This window comes from Pezoporus wallicus, unplaced genomic scaffold (genome assembly GCF_028554395.1).
Source record: "Pezoporus wallicus isolate ANWC-B61680 ecotype Strahan unplaced genomic scaffold, APGP_CSIRO_Pwel_v1 scaffold_6362, whole genome shotgun sequence".
Taxonomy (NCBI): Eukaryota; Metazoa; Chordata; class Aves; order Psittaciformes; family Psittacidae; genus Pezoporus; species Pezoporus wallicus.
Genome location: NW_026637663.1, coordinates 1,885,894 through 1,913,102, shown reverse-complemented (window position 1 = coordinate 1,913,102; position 27,209 = coordinate 1,885,894). Strand labels below are relative to the sequence as shown.

The window sequence follows — 27,209 nt, the reverse complement described above, 5'->3', positions numbered from 1 at the left end:
ATTTGTATCTTGGCATTTCCGTTGTTTATTGCAGTGGTGTCATACGTATACAATGTTTCAAATCATTAAACTGTCTACAAAAAGCATGTTGGTCGCATGCTATTAACCTGAAATTTAATTACCGATTCACAGACTGATGGCAAACTAAGTAGTTCTTCTGACTTACCTACAGATGTCTTTGGCCCTTGAAAAGAACCAGTTTATTTTTAGAAAAAGTCTGTTGTGTTCTGGTATTTTCTGACACATCAGGAATGATTCATTTGTCAAGCTGTGTAGAGGAGAGAAACATTAAATTTATTCAGTGACTTTCACTTCTTCAAGGACTCAAAGGTTGTTTCAGGCAGCAATATCTGCCCTATAAACATTTTCAAAACTTAAAGTTCCTTGATTTGGTTAGAGATTTATTAAAAATAAACACATTGCGTTTTACAAAGACAGCTGTGAAAGAAATTGCTCTATGAAATCATTTGGCCAGGCCTGTGTTTAAATCATCCAACAGCAATAGCCAGTGGTTATTGTTCTGGACTATATGCTGTCAAATTTGCTAAAATCTCCAAACATCATTTATATGATATGAACTGATAGCTTTCAATATTAATGGAATATCTTAATATCCTTGAAATAATTTGTTTCAGATATTTTAGTCTATCATACATAATATAGAGTACATGTGCTAATTGTCGATGATGACTCTATTTTAATCAGAATTACTCATGAAGAAACTTTCACATGCACTGTTCTTAACGTCTTGCGATGTTTGTCTGAATTCTTGTATTTCAACTTTTAAATTTTCTCAGTTTTTTTTAAGTTAGGATACTTCTGATAATGCCTTATTTTAAACTGAATTTCTTTGGTACATTAGTCTAGGAAGGGTAGTTATGTTATGGCACTTATGCTAACATTTTCCATATGATCAAAGCTGTCTTTCATGATCATTCTCTATGGCCCAGTCTTTGCCTGAAGAATTACAACTTTGTTATTTCTTGTAGCACTGGAACACCTGGCACATTCTAGCACCCTGCTGAGTTAATATCCCAGGCCTTACCAGTGTGTTAATTTCAGCAAAATCAGAACTTCTGAGGAGGATGAGAGACCTGCTCAGTCAGCCTTAACTTTATGCCTTGGTTTTGATGGTAGCTGATCAAGTTTTCTGTGTCCACTCGAATTGCATTCCGTGTGTTGATGATAGGCGTCTTGACTCATAGAGGACTCTGCAGGAGCAGCTTAGCAGGCTGTGATAGTAGTAAGAAGCACTCTAGAAAGGACACGGCTGTAGAAAAGGAAAATTAGCTCCTTTGTCTGACTTCTCTGTGGTTGATCGTGTGGAGGCAGAGATCTAACAAACTGCCTTCTGTTGCTGGGTTGTGTAGATAATCGATAGATGCAGTCTGTGTTAGTCCTTAGTTGCAATGTCAATGTTGACTAGCCTTGAGAGCTCTTCTCAAGGGCTCATCTTTTTCCTCCTCCAGTTTTCGTTGCTAGTGCCTGATGCTTTTATGCTATTGCCCCACATCCCTGGGGAACAAAGGGTTCCTCTGAGTTTGATATTGCTTACCTTATTTTCTGTTGATTTGTCAGTCATTCTTATTGTGTGTTCCTGTTTGCAGTCTCTTATACTTAATCTTGTCCTCTGTCTGGCAGCTTTTTCTTATCTGGTTAACTCCTGTGTGCAGCTGTGCCCATTACTGTATGCGCCTTTGGCATTCACATTGTTCACATACTTAGGTAAAATGCTTATATATTATATCTGGTTATGCCATTGTGACATTACAGAATACTTACATAACATTGTTGCTAAACAATAGTTTTGTATGTTTATATGCAACTGTCGTGGTTTAAACCCAGTCAGGTAATTCGTTCGCTCACTTCCCCCCCTTTCTTGCCCTCCCCCTGCTCTCGGAGGGACGGAGAGGAGAATCGAAAAGAATGCAACTCCCACGGGTTGAGATAAGAACAGTTTAGTAACTAAGGTATAACACAAATCACTACTGCTACCACCAATGATAATAATGATAAAGGAAATAACAAGGGAAGAGAATACAACACCTCACCACCCGCTGACCGATAACTCGCCCCCCAAGCCCGACCAAGCTCTGACCGATACCTCCTCCAACCCTGCAGTCTCCCAGCCCTTCCGGCTAACTCCCAGTTACCTCCTGGGCATGACGTGCTGTGGTATGGAATAGCTCTTTGGTCAGTTTGGGTCAGGTGTCCTGTCTCTGCTTCCTCCCAGCTTCCCCTCCTCCCTGGCAGAGCATGAGGCTCACAAAGTCCTTGGCCAAACCAAAACATCTCTATCAGCTCTGTTCCCAAGCCGAAAGTCAAAACACTGCACTGCACCAGCTACCAAGGAGGAGAAACATGACTGCTACTGCTGAACCCAGGACAGCAACACTTTAATATTAATTATACCCTGATTAGTACATTTATAATTTGCAAGTGTCACAAACCTCTGTTTTGACTATAGTGTAGACCATGTTTGCCTGTCAAGTAAGTTTTGGGTACTAAATCTGTTAGGATGTAAGAAAAAGGAATGAAGCTTGCATATGATGCTTGCATGATTTTGGAAAGCTTTTGGAAAGTTTGCTAAGGTAAGTTTCCTGAAAGACATACCTGCTGATAATTTAAACCCAGCCTAATGTCTGTCTTTGAATTTCTGAGGTGGTTTAGGATTTAGCACACTGTTCTGCAGTTGAGATGTTCCTGTAGCCAAGTAGTACTAAACTGTATTATATGAATCCCAAATGCTCCACACACCTGATGTAGAAAAGTTGGTATTGTAGTTGTTTCACTTGTTTGGAGTTCAGTTGTTATAGGATTAGCAAGGGAACTGATGGGGCATAGCTTGTGTCAGTTGTCAGTGTTAACTATCATGTCTTCCTCTCCTCTTCTGCATCCTGTAGTTCCAGTATCTCCTGTAGTAAGATGTAGGATAAAAGTGGTCTTCCTTTCTTTTGTGATACTAGAGCCATTTCGAGCTTACCTTTTTTCCCCTCTCATTTACTTGTTGCTGTATAGTAGTGACATTCATCAGTTTTTGTATAAAGTTGCTTTTTTTATTCTCTGCAGCTGCGTTGGATCTCTGAAACAGCTGAATGATTGCTCTCTGCTTGGATGGAGAGTTCAAACTATGCACCAAAGTTGTATGTGCCCTCAACCCAGCCTCTACTCATGTAGCGTGGTACCCTCTTATGCCCTTGACCTTGATCTAGTTAGCTGATTCCCCACTAAATTATTCCTCTATATATTTTCAGCGCACTCTCCTACCATGCCTGGAAATGATGCATATCTTTTAACACTTATTTTGTCAGGTTTAGAAGTTAAATTACTTCTGGGTTCTGTGCTGCCTCTTGACTGGCAGTGGGTGAAGGCATATAAGCCAGAGCCTCCCTGAAGCATATGCAAAGACAACAGAATCACCTAAAAAAGCGTGGATTTGTTTATTACCTCCTTCCCATCACCTCTCTTTGCTTTCCCCTTCCCTACTAGAACAACAAAATTACAGTTCATTTGAGGAAGGAGAAGAATGTCAGCATCACACTGTATGGTTAATGAATCCATAGACTTTGTATTGCCTGTGGAAAGAGGGCTCACATATATCCAGAGGGACAAATGGACTTTAGCAAACAAGAAAAGGACCTGTGACAAGCATCCATAATGGTTTTACCATATTTCATTTGGAGATAGATCAGCATTTTGATGCTGCCTTTCACTATTGTATCAATGGAGAATGAACAGCTTTTAATAAAGGTATAATGGTTTACACTTCCCTTTATCAGGATCAGAGCAAAACATATCTGAGCTGCTTCAGGTGGTCTTATCAATTGACCTTTTAATGGCAAGCATGCTTGTATTGCTGTAGTGAATCTAAGTGGTGTGCTGGCACTTGATTCTAAATACTTGACTCATAATTTTTTTATTAATTGAAGAATTAAAAGTTTTCCTGAACTTTCCAGCTGTAAGGCTTTAATTTTTAAATGTTATCACACACAGCATAATTAGATGGTTGTGCTGCAGTCAGAGACACCCTGACAGGCTAGAGAAAGAGGTCAACAGGAATCTCATGAAGTTCAATGAAGAGAAATACTAAGTCCTCTCCCTAAGGAGCAATTACCCCATACACCAGTGCAGGCTGGGGGATTGACTGGCTGGAAAGCAGCTTTGCAGTAAAGTTGACCATGAGCCAGTAACATGTGCTTGTGGCAAAGTAGGCCAACAGTGTCCTCAGCTGCATTAGGAAAAGCCTTCCCAGCAGTTCAAGAGAGGCAGGTGATCCTCCCCCTCTACTCAGGACTGGTTAGACACATCTGGAGTGCTGGGTTCAGTTCTAGGCTCTCCAGCACAAAAGAGACATGGACAAACTGGAATGAATCCAGTGAAGTACCGCAAAGATGATTAAGGACTTGAAGTATTTTATGTATCAGGAGAGGCTGAGAACTGGGACTTTTCAACAAGGAGAAATAGGTGTTTCAGGGGGATCTCCTCAATGTGAATAAATACCTGATAGGAACAGTAAAGAAGGTGGAGCCAGGCTGTTCTCAGTGCTGCCCAGTGACAGGACAAGAGACAATGGGCACAGACAAAAAATTCTTCTTAAACATACAAGAAAAAGTTGGTTTTTTTTTTATGTGAGAGTGATCAAAGAGTTCCACAGTTTGCTTGGAGAAGCTGTGCAGTCTCCATCCTTGAAGATATTCAAAACACAGTTGAATATGATTGGGAAATAGCTCCTTTATCTGACTGAGCAGAGGCATTGATCTAGATGATCTCCGGAAGTCCCTCCCAACCTCAGTGGTTTTGTGGCTAAGATGGACAAATTTAAACCATTGAATTGGAAGTGTCAGTGCTACAGTTACAGGCTGTTGGGGAAGGAAATCTTGGTTTTGGTGTGCCATTTTTTACTGTGTATATAATTCTAGTGCTAATAATTATCTATTTCCAAGAAAAAAGCTAGTGGGAAATATGTTGCTCTTTAGAAAATGAAATATTGCAGGCTTTGTAATTCTTTTTATAATTTATTGAGAAAATCGATTTTGTGCAAAGGAAGTTTTTCACAGTCCCCATAGGAATCTGCTGAAATCCGGAGAAGTTTGAAGCTTCCATATATGTGCCCTGACCTGCACAGGGCACATATGTGGCCTGTTAGCTGCAAATTTTTTCTGAGCTTATGCTTTTAACAAACAAATGCTGTAGTCAGTCATGAGTTAAATCAAAGCTGAATTCAGCTTTGTTTTTCCATTGAATACAAAGTTAAAACACAGACAACCTTACACAGAACTTCATCAAGGCTGCAGAATGAGCCATTTACATGTTAAGGTGTGCCAGAATGATGTAGCATCAATGACTGAAAAAGGTAATTCAAAGCTAGGATTGAATGTGTGAAATAGGTGGCACTTTCATAACATTCTGGAAAATTGGGTCCACATTTTCAAGCTAGGCAGTAAAAGTAATGTGCATTTTTTATTAATTTGGCAATAATTTCTCTGTACCTCTCTTCCAGCTTGTGGAATGGAAATGATAATGCTGTCTGTTCTCACTAGATTAAGTGATGATTGTGTAGAAAAATGCATTAATATCTGTAAGGTGCTTAGCTAATTTACTGAGAGCCCAGGAGTAAATGAATAATTTTGTATTCAGCCCAACATTTGTGAAATAAATCAGACAGCAGACCATATGTTGAATAGATAGGACAGAAAGAGATATCTAATAACCACTCCAGAAGTAAAGGATATATCACTTTTGCATGACAGAAAAGAACAAAGTAATGTTTGTGGTGATACTTACTGGTGAAACATCCAAATAACTTTTAAATGCAGGGTCTGTGTATACAGTTTAACTACTATTCTTATGATTTATTTTTTTTGGCCATGTCTCATCTAAAGACAAATTGCATCATGGTTTATGGTCTTTGAAAAAAGAAATTATCAGATCTCTTAAGAATGTGTTTCTGCACTCATATTTTGAACTTTAAAATTGTCCTTTTCCATGTGCCCTGGGTTTGTTGCTTCAATACTTTTTTGAACAGTGTTTGTATTGCAGGTTTAAAATCACGTCTTTTTGTTACCACTTACTTGTTCTCAAGTAGCTTAAGGCTTGATGTGTAGTGGTTTGGTTTGGGTTTTCTGTTTGGGGTTTTTTTTTTGACATGTTGGACAAGATGAACCTGCAGTAACATTGTTTAAAAAGAGCAACAGCTCCACATTATTTAATTACTGCATGTGGTTCGCTGTTTATGTCTTGGTATACATGTATAGTAAAGCATTTTAAACATAAAAGGAAAAAATAAAGTGAAAACAATGAATTACTGTGATATGAATACATGGTTTTATTTTGCAGTCATGTTTCACACTGTGTAATAGGCTTTCCTGCTGTGTGCTTGTGTATATTTTCTCTGTGTTCCACATTATTAAATCATATTGAGAGCTTTAGAGAGCTAAATGTCTGCCCTTTTGGAGTAGTACATACAGTTTTGATGTGTAAACCACTTAGAAGGCAAGCTGAGCTTTTTTAAGGGAAAAATTCTTAATGTGATTTGTAGTGTTAATTTGTTTTGAGATTTGAAGTGCATTTGAAATAGAACTCACCAATGCGTTTGCATTTTTTAATAACTTGAGTTGGAATGAAATAAAATTAAATTGTATTAAATTCTTATCTTTATTATTTCAGTGGCCGAACTGGAAAAATTCGAGTGCAGTCCCTGAAAATTGGCTTGATGTCTCTTTCTAAGGGCCTTCTGGAAGAGAAATACAGATGTAAGGAAGAATGTATTTTATAAAATACTTAACTTTATATAATTAAGTCATGCACTATGACAAAACACATTATAGCAAAATTCGTAGTAAAAAATTTCTCATGCCTGTAGCAAGGCAGTTTTCTTGTAAGTAAAATAGAGTTGTTGTTTTCATTATCATCAGTGAGAGAGAAAGTAGGATTTATATCCTGACTGGAAAGTATTGATGTCAATTATGCATTGTTTAATGCATGTTATTGCTCTCCCCAAAAGCAAGGAGAATGTAACCATGTGGAAGCTAGAGAAGTATTCTCTTTGACTGATTCTGTTGTCTTTTGTGCATATGTATGTTTTGTTGAGGGAAAAATCAAGCAAGTCAATGTTGATTGGAACAGGTGAACATGTCAGATAAGGCAAGGAAATACATCAAAATTCAGCAGTCATATTTTGTGATCTATGGGAATGATGATCTGAACTCTGAAAATAGTTTTCCAGTATGCATGCTTTCTGCCAGAATTGCACCATGAAAGTTTGTATTATGTTGATTTAAGTAATTTTGGAAGCTTGAGAAATTCTGAGTAATATAAAAATATTTCAAAAAATAATTGCAGGAGCTGAAGAACATTCACATTGTGGCAAACACCGCTGGCAAAAACAGAACAAGAGATTAAACACTATGTAAAATCATCCTAGATGGACAGTTACATATTATCCACATAATCTTAAAATTGCTATTCTTTGCAGTAGTTACTTGACACATTGCGTAAACGCATGTAAATTATATAGAGACTGTGTTAGCCCTGTACCATTGGAGCTCTGCAACAATTTCATCTTTCCTTAAAAGCATTTGTAGGTAATCTTGTAATTTTAGCTATTAACATTGAACAGAAGTACAGGTATTTTATGCATAAGATCATGTTTTGGCCATCTGATTGGCATACTGAGCCTTTGGGGTTTTTGGTTTCTTTACATCATTTGATGTATTTGTGAATAAATCCATAATTAAAGGAGCTTGGCAGAAATACCTTTGTTTAGTAATGATAATTCAGGGGGTAATCTGCCTTTTGGTGTGAATTAAAAGGTTTTCATAAAATACAGGAATGAGGTTGTGAATTACAGAATGATAACGTGCAAAAAGATGGCTCAAAAAATAAAAAAAAACCAAACCTGTGAATAAACTCGGTAAATTGCTATCACTAATGAATTAATATACTTACAGTCACTGAATATAGATACTGAAGCAGAACAAGGAGATCATGAGGTCAGATTCATTATGTTGTTGCTTTGTGTCTAGTCGTAAAATAAAAATGGTGGTTGCCGTTTTGTATAATCTGTGTTAACGCACAGTGGTCTTTTTCCTGAAGATTGCTGTAACAAGTCCTAAAAAATTGTACAGAAAAAGTCTCAGGAGCCTTTTTTTACCAGGTGATCATAACTTCAACCTGAAATATATCTGAAATTGAAAGGGTTCCTCGGCTTCTGAAAGCAGAGGATTAATAGTCAGATAAAGCATCCTTTATTTGTTATAACTTTTGATGAGTGGGCCAGGCTATGATCAGAAAGAAATTTTGCCAAAGGAGAAAGGAAGTAATGGTGTCAGGTACTGGCTGGTGGCTTTGCAGTTAGCATTTCAGGGTCCTCTGGCACAGGATGTGTCACAGACTGATCTTTGGTGGGAGCTATGTTGCTTGTTTTGATTTTGTCACACCCTACTACTGATATACTGTTGAGAGAAACTTTCTCATATCATAGAATCAGCCAAGTTGGAAAAGACCTTTAAGATCAAGCCCAACCATTTTAGATCTAAAAGAGAAAACTCTTAACGGAAATGATAAGTGTTTTCAAAAAAAATAAGTCACTTGGAAGGAAGAACAATATCCCCAGATATGGGTGCTTAATACAAACTTTAGTCACTCAATTTTAGTGGTCTCAAATGTTCTGGGAAGGTAAAAGTTAATCATATCAGCAAGTGTTTGCATCAATAAAAAATGTGTGTGTGTGATTAGTCACAGCAGGTTTTAAGCCTAGTCATGCAAACAGTAGACAAATGATGTCTCAGAGTGTGAATTTCCTACGGGACAGCAGGAATTCTATTCTTCCCTCCCTTTTCTTCAGCTTTAGAGGCAGAGAGATCTTGGTTTGTAATAACTGGAAACAAGTTTGTGTGCATTTCACTCTTACCTGGACTCATTTCAAATCCAGAAAGCCCAGACTGGCAGCAGAAACAGAAAACACACCTGGAGTTTTATTTAATGTATTTAATGTATAGATTTGTAAATTTTTGGGTCATATAATTTACTGCGTTAAAAATGGATTTGGGGTGAAAGAGGGCTACTTCAAGTAGCCAAATCTCAGCTGTAAAGCAGTTCAGTTTCCAAGTGATGTAAAACATCCTTGGAATGTAATTTTTTTACTGTTATGTTTATGTTCCTAATTTTCAAACCACTTGGAACTAGCACTGTGATAGTGGGAAAAAAAAAAAAAAAAGGAAAGAATGTGGATCCTTTTTTTTTTAACAATTCAACATAAAATGTGTGTGTGGACATTTCACTACTATCTTATTGCTGTTTTTGAAGGAATCTAACAAACTTTTCAGCATTTTCAAGTATCCCCTTCTATACCAACCAGTCAGTACGTTTTTTAAAGTTTTTGCAATTGAAATCCCATTGCCTGTCATCCTTGAAATACAAGTGTGAAGCTGAATTTGATTTAAGATTAACTGATTATTTTTACTTTTTTCTTGCTTCTGTTTTTTTCCTATGGCTCAAAGCTGAATAATCTTTTCTTTTACTTCCCCAGTCATTCTTTTTGCCCTTTTGGTAGAGTCCCATATACAGTTTAACATTTATATTAATGTATTTTATGTATAAACTCATATATGTATGTACATATTAACAAACTCCATTTAAGAGTTTGTGACTTCTGATGTTGCTGGTGGGTGATGTATGAGGTCCCTTTTCCCACTGGCATGAGAATGTTTGGGTGCTCCCTGTCAGAGGTAAAATGAACTCTTCCTATATGTTTGCCACTTGAGAGCTGCTCTCACCATGCCTCCTTGGCCAAGGAATATCTTGTGGGGTAATTTAAGGAGGTAGGACAGAAGGCAAAAATATTTCAGCTTTCCATACCTTTAGCCTAGGAGCTTCTGCTCCTGTGTGTCACATCAAAGGCATTGAGCGTTACTGGAAAAGAGGATAGCATCCATGAACTCCTTTGCATTTGGACACTCACTAGTTACGGCACAGCTGCCAGTGTTAAATTTTGTTTTTTAAGTGGAGTGTTTTGGTGGAGTTTGAGCTCTTCAAAGGTATTTGATTTCCTACTTGGATCAACCCTAGCTAATCACTTCCCCTATTTCCTCTCCTGCCACGTAATTTTTTCCTCCTTTTACTACTTCTCCAATCAACCCAAGTCTTAGGGCTTAGGAAATGATTTCATCTTCCTCGCAGCTAAAGCAGTTAATGAATTGTTTTTCTGTTAGCGCCTGTTTCTGCTGGAGACTGATGCAAACAGAAAAAATGAAACGGGCTTTTATTTTTTTTTCTATCAGGTTTTTCAAACTAACACTTAGAAACATGAAAACTATCCCAGCTGCAGCTAAAGAAGCTAGTCAGGACCTGGGTTTGCCAGATGAGCCTGCAATTATGCAGTACTTGTTCTGTCACTGTTGTTTTCTGTGGGGCTTTTTTCCTCGCCAGTGGGCACTGCAGATGCTGTAGCGTTGTTTGACTAGTGAAGAAAAGGGCAAGAAAAATACAAGAACCTCTAAAACCTAATTCAGTCATCTGGATTTCTCTTTTGTGAAAATCCTGTCTTCTGCCTCAGACTCCTTTGTCAAGGTAAAAAGTATGACCAGACTTCCTGAAGCACACTGGCAAAGCTTGACTATTGCTCCAAATGAAAGGCCAACCAATTTACACAGTATAATATGAGAGTTTCTCTTGAGTGTTTCTGAACAAAGCTTTGTTTTGCAATCAGAAGTGCAGTCAGACTGAATTTTCAACTTTCATTTATTTCTAATCTAGTAATGGTTATTATGGCAGGAAACAGTAGGGGAAAAGTAGGGGAATAGTATAATTTTCTTTTTTTTTCTTTTAAAATTACTTAGAGCTTTAATCCAAGCCAGCCAATGAATGCCATGTATACACGGAAATTAAATCGAGCTGGTGCCTCTTGTCGGTGTTGCAGATCTCTTCAAGGAGGTGGCAGGCCCCACAGAAATGTGTGACCAGAGGCAGCTAGGCCTGCTGCTTCACGATGCTATCCAGATCCCACGGCAGCTTGGGGAAGTGGCAGCCTTTGGTGGCAGCAACATTGAACCCAGCGTGCGCAGCTGCTTCCAACAGGTAAGGTAACAAAGACCTTCATGTAAAAAAAAAAACCCTCTCCCTGAAGTCTTAAGATTCATTTTCACATGCTGTTAAAATAAGAGATTAATTTTAAAATGTCCACAGTTTTTGAACAGGAATAAATATGCTCCTGCACCTAAGTGTAGGAAGTTATTGTGAAAATGCCGCTGTTAAAAGATGGTTTATGATTTAGGAGAGGATCAAACAAATTACATTTAGCAAAAACATATATAAATCCTTGTGGTTTGACAATATTGGCTGCTCTAAAAGCTGTTAAATTTTGTAACAGCCAATTATCCTGCTTTGCATCGTTCAAAGCAACCTGATACTGTGAGAAAAACGTGCTTTTCCCTGCTGGAACAAGACAGGATCTCAGCAGAACAAGAGGATGATGTTGATAGTAATTTTTGTCCTTGTGCATCAGAAAATTATTTAGCATTATTTTACTGACAAAAGAGCTTGTGGTTGCATGTGACTTCATGCATAGTCTTTTATATATTGTGAGCCTTTGTGCAGCAAATCAGAACATGGAATAAAGCTGTCTTAGAGCCTGCTGTTCTGCTCCACACTACATGCAGGGGGTTAATTAGGCTGCAAGGAGTGTTTCTGTCTGTTTAAAGAAGATGAGAATTAAAAAAGGGATGTAATGGAACACAACCCAACTCAGACTTTGTCAGGGATACCTAAGGCTCCGACTGTTTCGTAGAGATAACTATACTGCTTGAGTGTGTTATTTCTGTGAAAGTGGCTGATTTTGGATATTGTCAGAAATTATGTATAAACTAAAAATTCACTATGGCATATATAAAACTACTGATTTTAATATTTCTGATTTTATTGAATCAAGCACTAAATGTTATAGTGAACTTTTAGAGCATTTTTCTTTTGGCATTCCTTCATAGACATTTCTACATTTTCAGTGCATTAAAAAATTCAGTTGTAGTAACTTTATTTTTTTTCAGAAGTATTAGATTTACTTCTGGACTCTGAGATGACTAGAATTGGAAGAGCGTTTGTCCAGATAATGAGTAATTTGGTGGATATTTGTGGAAGTTGGTTTCACCCATTAACCATGTAAAACTTCCCCTGAGGTTTTAACATTTCTGCTTCAGAGAATAAGGGATGGTTCTTGATGTATCTATCACTGGCCTCAAGTGGCTCAAGTCATAGTGAAATAAATTATTCATTTGCTAGTGGCAGGCTTTTTCTGTCACAGAGGAATGATCTTTATATCTCTCAAGGATCTGCCCCATCTCCCATGCTGTTCAATTATGGGTGAGGGGCACTGGAAACGTAGTGTTTAATTACTTTAAGTGATATTATGATTATACTGATGATAAGGTTGCATCCCTCATGTCACATGAATAGCTCAAGTTCAGTCCCCGGTCATTAAAAGAGCATAGAGAAAGGCTGCAGCTGCATGACAGTTAGACTAGTGAAAATGGGTATTTTGCTGGTCGGGAAATCAGTGGGGGATTTGTGTTGGGTTGGGTTGTTTTCATGCCACTCCCTCTTACCAGCAAAATTTACTTGATCTAAGAACAGGTTAAGAAGCCTGATGTTGCTTCTTGTCACATGTTAACATTTAAGAATAACTTTCATTTTGTGTTCTAATACTTCCAGTGAGTTCAGAAAGATGATGTCTGTTCTTGCTGCTGACATTATATCACAAATGCATTTGTGAATATAACACCTTTACACGTAGCCTCCTCTAGTGGTTGCAACTTACAGAATATGGAAGCATGTTTGCTTCTTAAAACAATCATGCTAATACTTTAACTGTGCCATATTCTTGCAGGGATTTCCTATAAGTGGCAGATTTCTTTCTCATTATTTATTTAGGTACCTGTTCATTTTGGGGGGTTTTAATGTGCTGTCTTGAAAGAATACTGTGGGGTCAAACCACAATAAAAAAAACATGAATGAGTCTCATGGCAATTAATAGACTTTACTGGCTTTTAGCAGTCTGGCATAGATTCTAATTCAAAAGACAACCTGTCTGAGCTGCAGAAAATCTTTCCCTTTCATGCTCCCTTACTTCTTTCTCAGTTCCTTTCCTTTCAAAGATGGCTTCACTATGGACTTCATTACTCCTTTATTATGTGCTCCATCTTTGTTACCATCTGCTTACTCTGTCACAGCCATATCTGTTTAGTGCTCTATGCTCTTACTAACTTGTTTTCTTTATCTGAATTTTGATTGAGGCTTTTTTCTTGTATACTGGAGCTGTTTTTACATTAAGGTAGCATGGAAATGATTGACACAGGTGGTTTGATTTTGTTTGGGTTTTGTTCTTTTTTTTGGTTGAGTTTGAAGTAAAATCTGCTTGTATGTGTTCTTTGGTTTTGTTGTTGTTTTGCTTTCCTTAATTTGAATGTGGGGTTGTTGGTTTTGGTTTGTTTTTTTTTCTCTCCACAGAACCACAATAAGCCAGAAATAACTGTAAAGCAATTTATAGATTGGATGCGTTTAGAGCCACAGTCTATGGTATGGCTACCAGTTCTACACCGTGTGGCAGCTGCAGAAACAGCAAAACACCAGGCCAAATGTAACATCTGTAAAGAGTGTCCAATTGTTGGCTTTAGGTAAGAGGAGAGGAATTGGGTGCAAAACTTCTCAGAAAATATCCACACTTTTAAGTCTTCAAACAATTACAATTCTTCCTGTTTGTTTTTCCACAATTTTCCTGCTTTAAGATGGGATCTGCCACCCATGGCGAGGCCACAGTTTGACATGATATATTCTGGCTCCTGCAGTACCACTGTTAGACACCCAGTGGTCCTTTTACTGACCAGTATGCAGGGCAGGCTGTCATCAGGTGTTTTGGCATTAGTGGAACCAATAGATAGCAAATGAAGTATAAATGAACCCCATGTGTTCCATTAGTGCACAAGAATAAAAGGAGCTGATCAGTAAGAAAAGATGTGTCCTGTCTGCCTGCTCTTTTGCGTAAGGCTTGGGAAAATAACTCATACCAGGCAATATTAAACGCCCTTTAACACCAGTCTTTCCTTGCTTAGCACAAACATTGATATGTTACTGCGATGAGACTTGCACAGTTCCTGTCTAAACAGTATCTAAAACATAATCAAACTTCCATCTGTTCAAAGGGAGCTGTGCATTCTAAAAAATAAACAACTGAAACTAGGGATATTCTCCATGTTCCTCTCCTAAACAGTATAATTTAAATATGAATTATCATCATCGGGCATGAGATAGTTGGTACCCTTAGTACTGTAACAACTAAAATGCATTTGTGAATTGATTACTCCAGTGTATAAATTAATTTTTTTTTTAAACGTCACTGGCTTTTTCCTCTGCTGTGGTCATGCATTTGAGTGCATTATTTAGGAATGATATAAAGCAGGCTTTCTTGTAAGTGATTGTAAAACCTTTAGATATCTAGGCAGATGAGGTAAGTTTTATTCCTCATGCTCTCTGTTTCTTCTTTTTCTGATGTTTTAACTGATAACAATATGAATCCTAAGGTCAGGTTCATCTCATCTAGCTTTAGGCATGCAGACGTTAGTCTGATTGAGCTAGCAACCCTATTCTTTTTCTATAAATATAGATACGTCAGTACTTCCAAAATAATCTGTTCCAACTTTGTCACCTGTCTTAAGAGGAGATGAAATGCTAAATGCTCCTATTTTGCTTAATGCTTGAGGGAGCATAGGGTGACAAAGATTCAGCTCAGATATCTTTTAGATGCCTAAGTTGAATCTTGTATGTTCTGAAATATTCTGTGTGAAGAATGAGGACAAAGAGATAAACAAGAAGAGAATGAAAGTCAAAGGAATGGCTAATTTTAAACAATTTCTCCAACATATTTAGAGATCTGCAACACCAGAAGCATCTAGCATCTTAGCAGAAGGTAGATGTGGCCATTTAATAGACAGGCTCTGAGTAAAGATTATAAACAGTTGCATCAGCATCCTTAAAAGTAAATCTTTACATTTATAGACACACATTCTCTTGCAAAACAAAACATAAAACTCATCTGGGGAAAAATGTGGATTGGTACTGAAACCCTGCTCTCAAGAAGCAATTTAATTTAAATTTTAACTTTTAGTAGCTATTCACTTTGGTTTAGTTAGCTCATTTTAGTTTCATACAAATGATATAACCCCATCCACAGAACATCCATAACATAAAAAACAGTGGGTGGAATCTGGAATGGAATTGTTGCTTTAGTCAGCTTTTGTTTTTAAAAAAATCATGTTCCTGGTGGCTGTATTTAACACAGAGGAATACTGGATAAGTTTGTAACCTTGTTCATACATACGCATGCTCCTAAAAAAAACAAAGGAAATAAATGTAATTTTTAAAACTTATTTTTATGTTATTTTTATAATTCATGAATTCTCAAAGAGTTTTATTTTCTGAAATTTGTTTCGAATTTCTGAGCATCAAAATGATGTACAAACATTTAAGCTTAACTGGTAAATGTAAAAACATATAAATCAGTCTGGTTTATGTATGGTTTGTTTTTTTTTTTGATATACCATCTGAATACAAAAGAGAGGAAAAGAAAAACTAAGGCAATATAGTTTTGAGCGAGTCTGAACCTTAAAATTATAACTTCTCATGCTCCATCTATGAATCTGATGCCTGTAAGATTTTCTGCTGTAAAGCAATTTGGGCAATAAATGATTGACATTGGCTCTCTGTATGGCTATAGGAGGCAGGAATTTCTTTTAAATACCCAAAGAGGTGACCTGTTTAGTGTAGGAAGTTTGTGTGAATTGGATTAAGAGGGCTACAGGTTTCCTGTGTCCCACGCAGCTGCTGTAGTGGCACCACTGCCCCTGGGTCTGCAGCTGTGGTGAGTGTTGGCTGTGCCATGTCCTGGTCACACACACACACTTGAAGGTGCTTCCTAAACTAATCCCAACAAATTCACTGTGTCGCTGCTGCTGAAAAGCAGATGATACCTTTTCAGAGAACAATTTGCCTTCTTGAGGCTTAGTAATAAGTAAATATTAGAACTAAACTTAGGCAGCTCTAATCGCTTTGTTTAATGTCCCCATAGGTACCGGAGCTTAAAACATTTCAACTATGATGTCTGTCAGAGTTGTTTCTTTTCTGGCCGTACAGCAAAAGGACATAAATTGCATTACCCAATGGTGGAGTATTGTATACCAGTGAGTACCAATTTATTGACTGTTCCTAAGGGGTTGGTTTTGCATTATTTGAAGTCTCAATGGTGGTGGTTTTTTTTAGTCTTCTGTCACCTAGATGGTCTGCCAGGTTTTCTTTTTTTGTATGTTTAGTAGAGCCTGTCTTTCTGCCTTTCTCTTTGGAAGTCGTCAGGGACTTTGCTAGTGCTGCTGATTTTATGTGGGTGGTGTGTGGATTATGGGGGAATGGTTAGAAGTATCCACCTCTGAGAGAATTTGAACTTTACATTTGTTTTGTAAAAGCAAAGCTGAATTATTAAATATAATTGAAGTACTTGTATACTTGTACATGCAAACACACTCTATCGGTGCGAGCATGTCAGAGGAAAGGGACTCACTTTACTATTGCTATATCATAGTAAAGAATATTTAATATTCTACAAATGCACTTTAGTATTTTTTAAGGTGCGTGATCTTTGCTTTCAGGTTCAGCATTTGTTTGCCTCTTGAAAAACGTGGTTAGAAATATGTCATGTTTCATTCTGCTGAGTAATTACTGTTTAGTGGGATAGCTAAAAATTGGTGTGTAGCTGGGGAAAAAAACAGGAAACAGAATTGACAGTTTCTAATCAAAAATGGTGTGGGAGGTTTGCTAACAAGAATCAATTTTACAACACAATATTTTCCTAATGAAATTTCAGACACGATTTGATACTGATCACTTACTTGCCTCCTTAGCCAATGTAACCCAAACAATATGAGCATGTCCGAGACATATTTTTCTTAGATTTTTTTTTTTTTTTCTCCCTGTAAAGTTCTCTCAAACCTCATCTTTAGTTTATGTCATGGTCATGGAGCAGAAATGATATTTTTTACTGCCTATAAGACACAGAAAATTCAGAAATGAAGGGGTAAGGTGTGTCAAAATAGATAATGCTGCCAGTCCACAGGATAAGATACCCTTCCTGTTGCATTAGTCAAATACAAAGATTCATCTGGTATGGGGTATGGTACTGTCCCTAGAAAAGGATAGCTTATTTCTGGTAACTCTAGGTTTTGTCTAGAAGATTTGATATCTGAGAGAAATTTTCAGTCCTTGTTAAACATGTTCACATTATGTAGCTGTGAGCCATTTCATTTACAATATTGTCATTCATACAGAAAAATATGTTCTGGAAATGGTTGGAATCCCCTCTGTCCCTGGGACTAGGAACAGCTTGTATTATAATGAAGATTTCTGTTACTGCTGCAAAAAGGATATAGTTTTAAAGCAATATAAAGTGCAAAATAAGGAGACATAAGGCAAAAGTCCCTTTTTTCCATGAAATATGGGAGGGATGAGGTGAATCCACTATGGAATACTAAAGGGAATAAGATAACATTCTTGATTAAAGTGAGTGAAGGCAAATATATAGGACGTAAAGGAAAGAAATTGAGGCTGTTTAAAGTAGAGCAGAATAAGAGATGGCATATAATTTAAGTGACACATAAAATTAGAGGTCCAGCACTGACCCCTATTAATTGGGAAGCTTAATATGGGACTTTATGGGAATTTTTCTAGGGTCCTGCTGGAAATATGCTCTGCTAGCTCCTTATATGCCTGCTAAACTTCTATAATCAATACCTACATGCAGTCCATTTTAACAAATCTCATCTGAATTAGGTTTGGAATAAAGAATTTATTTCACGGAAAGAATCCATTGCTTTTTGTTACCACTATTTGTAATAATGTTCTACATTTGGTGTACTTATTTGTTGCTAAACCTCTCCACATACTGAACTCATTTAATGCAAGATTATGTTTAAGAATTCCAGTAAGTTACTAGAATAGCTTATGTTTAAATGGAGTAATGTTCCAAAAATAGCAAGAGAGCTGCATCTTTGGAGAAAAACCAAAATAAAATAAAAAGAAAGTACCAAAAGCCGATGAATTGTTCCTTAGAATCCATTATATTACAGTACAGACAGCCTGAATAGGAAGAATGCTCTCTTTTCAGCCAAATTAAAGGCTGTTGGTGTTAAAAATGTTACTTTTGTGGTTGATGTTGCAAAGCAGAGTACAAATACATGTACTTGTCAAACTGCATTGATAAAATCTGGTTTCTCTTTCTTATTGTTAAGATATATTGATGCATTAATAACAAGAATACTAGCGATAATTAGGGAAAGAAAAAGCATCCCTGGTTAATAAAGCTGTCATTTAGAAGTGAAGCTTAGTCACAGATGGAAGGAAGTCATTTTAATTGTCTTCAGGTAAGCATTTCAGTCTTAGTGTATAAAGGAATTTCTCAGAAGGTCAGTTACATCTACTTAAATTTGAATTTATTTGGAGAAGCTCTAAGGAATCTGTTTTTAAAATTAAATTTGCAAGGGGACAGTTCTGCATTTAAATGAGTTTAATGATAATTGCATCAGGTGAGAATTGCTTCATAATTTCAGAATAGGACTGTTTGCACCAGATATATGTGTAGTTATTGCATCCTAATCTGTAATGCCATTTACTATTCATCCTAGCTTGCAGTTTAGTTTTCTTGATGCTGGAAATGCAGAAATTCAGTTGTATATTTATTTTCTTTATCCCCATTCAGGATTTAGAGATGGGTGAGGTAATGAACTGAAAACATTACTCTCTCTAAGTAGTAGAAATGCAAAGTCATTGTAGTTATTTGTAGGGTTGTTTTTTTTTTTCACCTTTAAATACGCTTTCTCTGAAAAGAAGGAGAAAAAGGATTTCTAATACATATTTTTCAAAAGATGTGGGTAAAATTTTGGTAAGATTTTCCTAGCACCTAATTTAGGATTACTGTGACGTAAGTACCTTTATGATTTATTTTTAGCTTTTTTGGAATGAAAATTCTCTCAGTTCTCTCAGTAGTCGTACTTGTGTTATATCAATGTGACTTTCTGTACCAATGGTCCTTTGAATTTCAGATGGAAATAGTTACTGCACCAGGTTTTTTCTCCAAACTGTTTCCACTTCACAACTCCTATATTCTACAGTAAAACTATGAATGTAGCTTTTCTGAGGTAATGTACAAATATCAAATCAGCAGTTCTGAAAATTTTATCATGGCGAGCATTCTTATTTCCTGACCTCAGTATAAGTATAATAAATTTTTGTAGTTCTGTACCACTACACTCACCTGGCACAGCTCCTTAGTTTGGGAGCTGTACTTTTGTAGCCTTTCTATACAAAATGATGGCAGCAAAAGTTAGCCCCTTCATCTTCCAGATGACCGGAATTTTATTTCCCTGAAAGAGCTCAGAATGTGAGAGGCAAAACATCAGAAATTATTGCTTGAATGATAGCTCACCCTAGACTGAAAATTTCTTTTCAGGCACAATAAAGCTTATCTGCAATAGTGCCTGTTAAGACTTCTCCTCTAGGTAAGTCATCTGAAAATTTAATTGCTACTGACATCCAGAGAAGACAAATACATTCCTGAACATTAAGTGGCCTCAGTATTTTATAAGAAACAAACTGACGTAAGTAAGTCAGTAGTTTTATCTTGACGTGCTTATCAATGCACCAAGCATGTCGCTTCACTGTTATCAAAATGAGATTGTTCTGTGGGGAAGATGAAAGAAAGTAGCAGAGATGGCTGAATCCCACTATTTTGCATGAGGAACATTGCTTCTAGCTGTGGAGTTCATAGATTACCCTTTTCCTTGAGAATAGCTGTGTTGTCAGAGTAGTCTTTGATATATAGCAGCTGGGCAACGTGCTTTCCTCCAAGTCTCATTCTTATGGTTGCTTGGATAGCTGGTTTATATGATCAGCTACCCTTTTGCAACTTTTTGTTAAATTCTGAGATAAATTAGTTACTCTTGAAATTACAGCTTGCTTTCATTGGAGAAAACTAAAATGGACACACAGTTTATAATCAATCTCTCCTCTTGGTGAGGGAATTGCTGTGAAATGCCCCTATTTAAAAGTGGTCACAGAAGGATAATCTTCACAATGTTGTACAGGGCAGACATCACTGATGTGGCAGTGACAGCCATAAATACAGTTGTTACATCTTTTATAACCTAATTTTTGTGATATCCTCTCTCATGCATCTAATTGAGGGATGTTAGATGCTTTGTTGAATGGGAATGAATGTACGCCCTTAAACATGTATTGAAGTTATTGGTGAATTGCATTTTTAAGCATCAATTAAAAACAAAAAATAAGAGGAATGACGTATATGTCTTTTTACATCTTACACTGGGGAGTTTGCCAATCTCCATGTGGTACCTAGCTGACAGCTGCTTTAAGAGGCAGCTATCATCATAGCTGTGCATATTGTAGCTCTTACCCAACATGCATCTAAGAATTTTGTTTTCCATCAAGAACAGTCAGGCTTATGGTTCAAATTATACCAAACGTTACAGATAAATAAAATGTCAGGAAATAAAAATATGGAGATATAAAAAAAGGGGCTGGTTTGTTTGTTAAACTGCAAACCTTAAGATTTACCAATGAATTTGAAGAGTATCAAATTCAGATATCTACTATTAGAGCTTCTATTGAAGAATAAACTAAAGCCCTTTTAAATGGAATCTATGTAATTTCTAATTCTATACTCATGTGTATTAGAACTGCTCTTTGTTTTTATGTTAGATGTAGCATAAGAAATGTAATTAGGACAATGATGACTTAAATGGAAGAGTAGTCTCAAGTAGGTGCAGTGAAACAAATGGGAAATTGGTCTGTCATTATCACTTCTTATTTTTTATTTGAAAAAAGATTATAGTGAGAAATAAATACAAGTCAAGGTATGAGAAATATTGTATATCCTTATTCACATATGTTTTTATATTTATATTTATTATAATTTTTATATTAAATATGAGTTAAATTAGAACTCTAGCTGGTTTATTGCATTCTTGGTGGTGCTTTTTTCTAGCAAAGATTTGTTCTAAAATATTAAAAATGTATGCTAACTGGGTTTTTTTAACTTACATATAATAACCATGCCTCAGCGTTTTGTTTTTCCCACTGCTTTCCATGTAAATCCCAGTTTCTTAAATTTGTAATGGTTCAGAAGGAATTTTATCTGGTTTTAAATTGTGACTTATGTCTCCATGTATGCCTGGCTGGTATAATGAAGAGTGCTAATGCAAATTTGTCAGTTGTTACAGATTTTCGCCTAAGACCTTCCACTACAGATGTTATTTTAGTTACTTACGTGTGCCAGCCATGGATCTTAGTTATTCCTTCCTGAACTTTGTCTTGCTCTAAGAGCTGACATTTTAAATCAAGTTTGAAAGCATGGTCTTTGGCTGAAATTTTCAGTGAAGGAGATGATATTTTTTCTTTGCTTTTCAAGTAATCATGTAACATGGTGGTATTTGTGCTGTCGATTTGTGTGGAAATAGTAAAGATGTCATGATATAAGGAAGTGTACAAGCTGCCTGTTGGTTTTAATTTAGTAGATGGTGCCTACACAATAGTGCCTGGATATTCATTTTTGAAAGTAAAATGTTGTAGTACATCTCTCTTGGCATAATTTTGGATTTGATTATGTGGTGTGGTTATATGCAAAAAAAAATAGACTAAATACTTGCAGAAGCTGCATCTTAGTAGCATGTAAATTAAAATAGTTCCTCCAAATCTGCTGAAATATCACTGGTTAGTATTTATTGTTGTAAGCAAGTGCAAATTCATATTAGTTTTTCCAAGGAACTGGGTCAGGCTGTCGTACCGAATAACGAATACACTAGAGAAGAAGTTTGGCAGCTCGCTAGACATGTATTTCTATAACGCGTAGGTACTAAAACTTTCATTCCTTGGCCTTGGGACAGAGTTCCATCTGCTGAAGTTACTGTTGCGTGAGAACAAGCAGCCCTTTGGGCTGCCTCGTGTTCCTTGTTTGGATGATTCAGTGACTGGAGCAGATGCTTTCTGAGAATGATTTTGTGAGCCTTCCCTGAGTTCACCTGTATTAAAATTTGGGGGTTCAAACACATCATAGTCCCAAAATTTCTTAGTGTGTTTTTACTTGTTAAAGCCTCATGTAGGAAGTTCTTACCAACATCAGTTTGATTATCTGCTATTTTTATTGCTCATCTGATCTGCATAACAGAGTTTGTAACTGCATACATTATACAGACATTAAAATATGTAGGTAGCATTTTTAAGTTTTGCCAATGAGAATATAATCAGAGAATAGTTTGTCTGCCCTGCTTCTAGAGCTCTTAGTAGTATGTCATAGAAAAAAAATTACAAAAATGAGGTCTTTCACGCTGTTTTCCCTGTGGATATCCATCCACTTTAGCATCCTTTTTGTTAACAGGCTTCTCCCAAAGCAGAGGGTAAAGAGAGACAATCTGTAGTTTGTTACGGGGTTTGGGCTGGAAATCTGTAGAAGCCATTGCATATCTTCAGCCAAAGCAGGAGGTGAATAGCCACTTTACTGCAGTTGCAAGAAGAAACATTTAAGAGTAGCTGCTACATGTGATGGGGACCATTCAGTTTAAATACTCAGTACAGTCTGCAAGCACATAAACTTTAAAGGCATACTATATTCCTTCCTGCAGATCTCTTTATTGCCTTTTTCACCTTGTATTTTATGCCAGCATGTTTTGCTTGTATCCCTGCTTTTGTAGCAGAAGTTAACTGAATAGTATTACCAAAGTAATGCTGCCATTATTGTTGTGATTATTTCAGTTAAATTAATTTTTAAAGCAGTTGCATTGATTTTAATTCTGTTCTAAAGAACAGAAATTCATGGGTAGAGGGAGGGGATGGAGCTAAGTGCTCAGTTTTGCAAGAGGCTGTATCATTGTGGATCTGTAAAAGAAGCTGTTGGGGTTTTGCTGTTTTATTTTTGTTGGCGTTTTTTGGGTGTTTTGTTTTTTTTTTTGTTGTTTTGTTGTTGTTGGTTTGGTTTTGTTTGCTTTTTTGGTTTTTGTTTGGGGTTTCTTTGGGTGGTTGGTTTTGTTTTTTTAAACCAAGCCATTACTGTTAGCTGGGGTTTTTTCAACAGAGCCATTAACAAGTTTTTCTGTGCGTGGGGTGAGTCACAAGCTTCATGTATATGAGTAATTTGTCAAGATTTCTTTCAGTGGTATAAGTGTACCACTGAAACTGGCTTTCAGTGGCTAAGTGTATCCCCTTGTATCTGGCACTGACTTGTCTTTTTTCTGAAATATGATTTTTTCTGAAATATGATTTGTGTTGTGTAAGACTGGTTATAAATATTTAGCTTAAGACTTGAACCCATTTCATTTTTTTCTCTTAATTTATTATCTAAGTAATTGGCAATTACAATGCATTTATTGGAATTTGAAGCCTCACCGTTTTCTGGTAGAAGAGAACTTGTAAATGCATTATTATTACTATTGTACCATATTTCAGGACACTACATGGCAGGGGGATTGGAAGTAGTTGATCTTTAAGGTCCTGTTCAACCCAAACCATTCTGTGATTCTATGAATTTTAACATCATTAACATTTTGAAGTTTTTTATTGTATCCTTTTTCAGGACAGTAGCTCATTAGTATATCAATGCTATTTAGCAACGTTAATTTTAATTTCTTTTACCTTTTTAAGACAACATCTGGGGAAGATGTACGGGACTTCACAAAGGTGCTGAAGAATAAGTTCCGGTCAAAGAAGTATTTTGCAAAGCATCCCCGACTTGGCTACCTACCTGTGCAAACAGTATTGGAGGGTGACAACCTGGAAACGTAAGCTTGATTATAGAGTAATTGCTTCTGGGGTCACTGGCTTACTTCATTAAAAACAAAAAAGTGAAACTCAAGAAATAATCAGGAGCAGTTGTAGAGCCTTGTGCTGTATTATTTTCTGCTAATTGCTTTGCATTATTTGCAGATCTTCCCTGTTTTTTAAAACGTAAAATGTTTTATACTTTATTTTTTGTAATCATTTTATCATAAAGCCATGGACTTCAGCAGGTAGACTGGGCTGAATGGCTGGTTTACAGAGAATTTTTTGTGGAATCTGGGCTTTTGGAACTTCACTGCTTATTTGGTTATGTCAAAGTCCCTGGAGTTAGAAATCTCTGAGCTGATTAGGTTCTTACAGGCTTCAGAGGTATAAGTGGACTAATAAAAGGGAGCACTCTCAGCATCTCCACAGTATTATTTATGGTGCTGGCACAATTACTCCACTTGATTAACTCATTTGGTAGTTGTCAGCAAAGGACACTCTTAAAAGAGCAAAATTAAGATGTGTTGACACGGTGCTAGAAGTAGTTTCATGGATTGACTCTCCTTGACATCCTGGAGTCTGCAGTACTCTCATGTTCCCTGAATATACCACTGCTTAGCTAGCAACAGTCAATGTGAAGCTTCAAGATATATGCTCTGCTTGCATGCAAAAGCTCAGTGCCATTGTACACATGTTGTTCTCATGACTGGAGGACTGTGTATTTTATTTACAATTAGCAAACAAAACCTGTGCATTAGCAGTTTCAGAAACAGGAGGAAGTAATCTGAAAACTGGCATTACTGATGGCCTGGCTTCTAAGGGAGCAGCGCACATTCAAATGTTAAAATGTTACTCAGCAGGGCAGTCTTCAGCTGCCACCAACACAGGAAAGCAAAGCTGCTTTGTTGTGATGAAAGCTTGCAAATGACTCCAGAAATTGGAATGTCAAAAATGTAATCACAGGTCAGGATAAAACTCTTTTGGTCCAGTCATGTGGGAAATATACAGATAAATTGCCAGCATCGTGCTGAGGAAACTGCTGATACTGGTTCTCTCCCCTGCGGGTGGCAAAACTCAGTAATACATTCCTTTACATAAAAAATAAAGGAAATTAAAAAAATCCTAAATAGTTAAGTGTCAGAATATAATATAATATGCATTTACCTCTGATTATTTTTATGCAGAAGGAAAATAAGCACTGATAGCTTTGACTTATGGTGGGGGTTTTGTTGTTGTTCCTCACACACACACACAATGTTTTTATTTTTAAATATATTTTCTAATTAGTTTAAAATGAAAGCTCTGGTACTTGAGCAGAATTGAACTCATTATGGCTTAGGAACCAATAACACAAAATATTATTTTTATTTAACAAAATGAAGTATGCAAGTCAGTCTCCTGTCTCTCCATGATACATGACAGTATCTGTTGCTGTCTCTTTTGGAGGTCTGTTGTCGCTGACAATCTAGGTCGTTTTCTGCTTAAAATATTTTATGTTTCTCCAGCTTTCTCTTGCTTAAATGGCACTAAAGTTTTGTTTCATAGTTGCTTTCTTTTTTTTTCTTTTCTTTTTTTGATCTTCCTTACAGTCCTATCACTCTCATCAGTATGTGGCCAGAGCAATATGAGTGAGTATGCAGAACCTCTTTCTCTGAAAGCTTAATATACTGGTTGTTTTCTTTTAGCTGAGTTGCAACTAATCTGATGTGCATGAGCTATAGGGCATGGCTGACCCAAAACAATAACCCCCTCATCAGTATTGTGAATTAATTTATTTGTCATCAGTCTAACTTACTTTAAATATAATGTTGTTTATATCATGAATTGCTTCAGACATGTTCTTTTTATTTTTTTTTAACTAGTCCTTCTCAGTCTCCACAGCTGTTTCATGATGACACACACTCCAGGATAGAGCAGTATGCTACTAGGTAAGAGATGCAGTGTCTCACCAATAAATTGCATTTTGTGATTGATTCCTGCAGATTTTAATATACCCTACTAGTTGGACATTATTTATTAAAAGGATACAATTCTCTGTAATCAGAAGTAAAATGTTTTTGTATCATTAGTTTCTGAATGAAGTCATAATAAATGTAAAATAGTTGCATTAAATCTGTTGTCTGTTATCCAGAATTGAAAATGTTGCAGAATTACATAGGTGACTTGTAGGCATGTTACTCTGAACTAGATGTGTTTGAGATGCTTCAAAGCAGAGATGATCTAAATGGCCCTAGTCACTTAGAAGCTTGTCCTTACCTTCAGGGGAGGTGTTGGAGCACAACATCCCACCCCAGCCAAGGTAGGACCAGGTGATCAATGCAACTTCATCCTGTGTGTTGCTTTCATTTATCATCTTCCTTCAAACCTGAGGAATATTAACAAATGTACAGATGTGCACGTTTTCTCCATGCTAAAAGATGACACCAAAATTCCCAATTCTTTAGGGCCTTGCACACTGCTTTCAAAAAGAAGTTTAAAGATGCCTGTAACAATGCATAAGACACTTGCAAAAATACATGTGCATTTAAGATATCCTTATAGTAAAGGAAATAGCTCTGTTTGGTGCAGTTTAATATATGTGCACATCATTGAGTGTTACTGGATTTTTATGTATGTATCTTACTGTACGTAAGGTATGTCTTTCCTAGAGACCCGAAAAGACAGAAAAATTCTGCTGTGATTTTAAAGAGCTGTATGGCTTTATATATACAGTATAATAATCTAGTCCTTTTAGATTAATTTCTTCTAGAGCAAGGAAGCATAGGCAATGACTCTCTGTAATTACACTGGTTTTTGTGTTGGTTTCCAGGACTTGTCTGTCCACAGTGTGATGTTATTTGCCAAGCATAATTTCAGATGTTGCATGTGCTATATTTAAAAAGTATTCATCCTTTTTTGTTAGTCCGGCTTTATAAAATTCAAAAAGAAAACCATCTGTGAAAACATCTCTTTAATTTTACCGTAACAGTTGTGGTGATGCTAATCATAATTATACTACAGCTAGAAAATATACTTGTTCTTTGTTGTTTGGCAAGTAGAATTAGTTAATCATAGTACAAGTTTCTCATAAAAGTCCTATGGATTATAGGTTTTTTCACAAAATCTAGGAGTTTATTCTTATTCATATGTACCAAGACTGCCATATCTGAGCTGTTTCTAAGCAGAACTGGTCTTCGCGCTGCCTCTGTTCAAACTGTGCAGCATGTTTGTTCCCTGAAAGTCACAGTCTTTCTCTTCCTTTCAGGCTCGCACAGATGGAAAGGACCAATGGCTCCTTCCTCATGGACAGTAGCTCCACCACAGGAAGCGTGTAAGTAACTCATTAAGGCTGCCAGGAGCTTTCATTATAG

The 27,209-nt window shown here is 36.6% G+C and overlaps 1 protein-coding gene across 6 annotated transcripts in view; it reads left to right on the top strand.

The window, feature by feature from the left end:
• The window catches only part of UTRN (utrophin), a 372,113-nt gene that overhangs the window by 320,736 nt on the left and 24,168 nt on the right, over window positions 1-27,209 (top strand). For 4 of the 6 annotated variants that reach the window (XM_057406865.1, XM_057406864.1, XM_057406868.1 and 1 more), the window contains 8 exons: window positions 6,667-6,752; window positions 10,919-11,076; window positions 13,498-13,664; window positions 16,112-16,223; window positions 23,740-23,876; window positions 25,449-25,487; window positions 25,722-25,787; window positions 27,104-27,169. In XM_057406865.1, coding sequence (XP_057262848.1) covers window positions 6,667-6,752; window positions 10,919-11,076; window positions 13,498-13,664; window positions 16,112-16,223; window positions 23,740-23,876; window positions 25,449-25,487; window positions 25,722-25,787; window positions 27,104-27,169 — 831 coding nt within the window. Of the gene's footprint in view, window positions 1-6,666; window positions 6,753-10,918; window positions 11,077-13,497; window positions 13,665-16,111; window positions 16,224-23,739; window positions 23,881-25,448; window positions 25,488-25,721; window positions 25,788-27,103; window positions 27,170-27,209 lie in introns of those variants that run through there. The other 2 variants (XM_057406866.1, XM_057406867.1) reach the window with 2 other exon arrangements.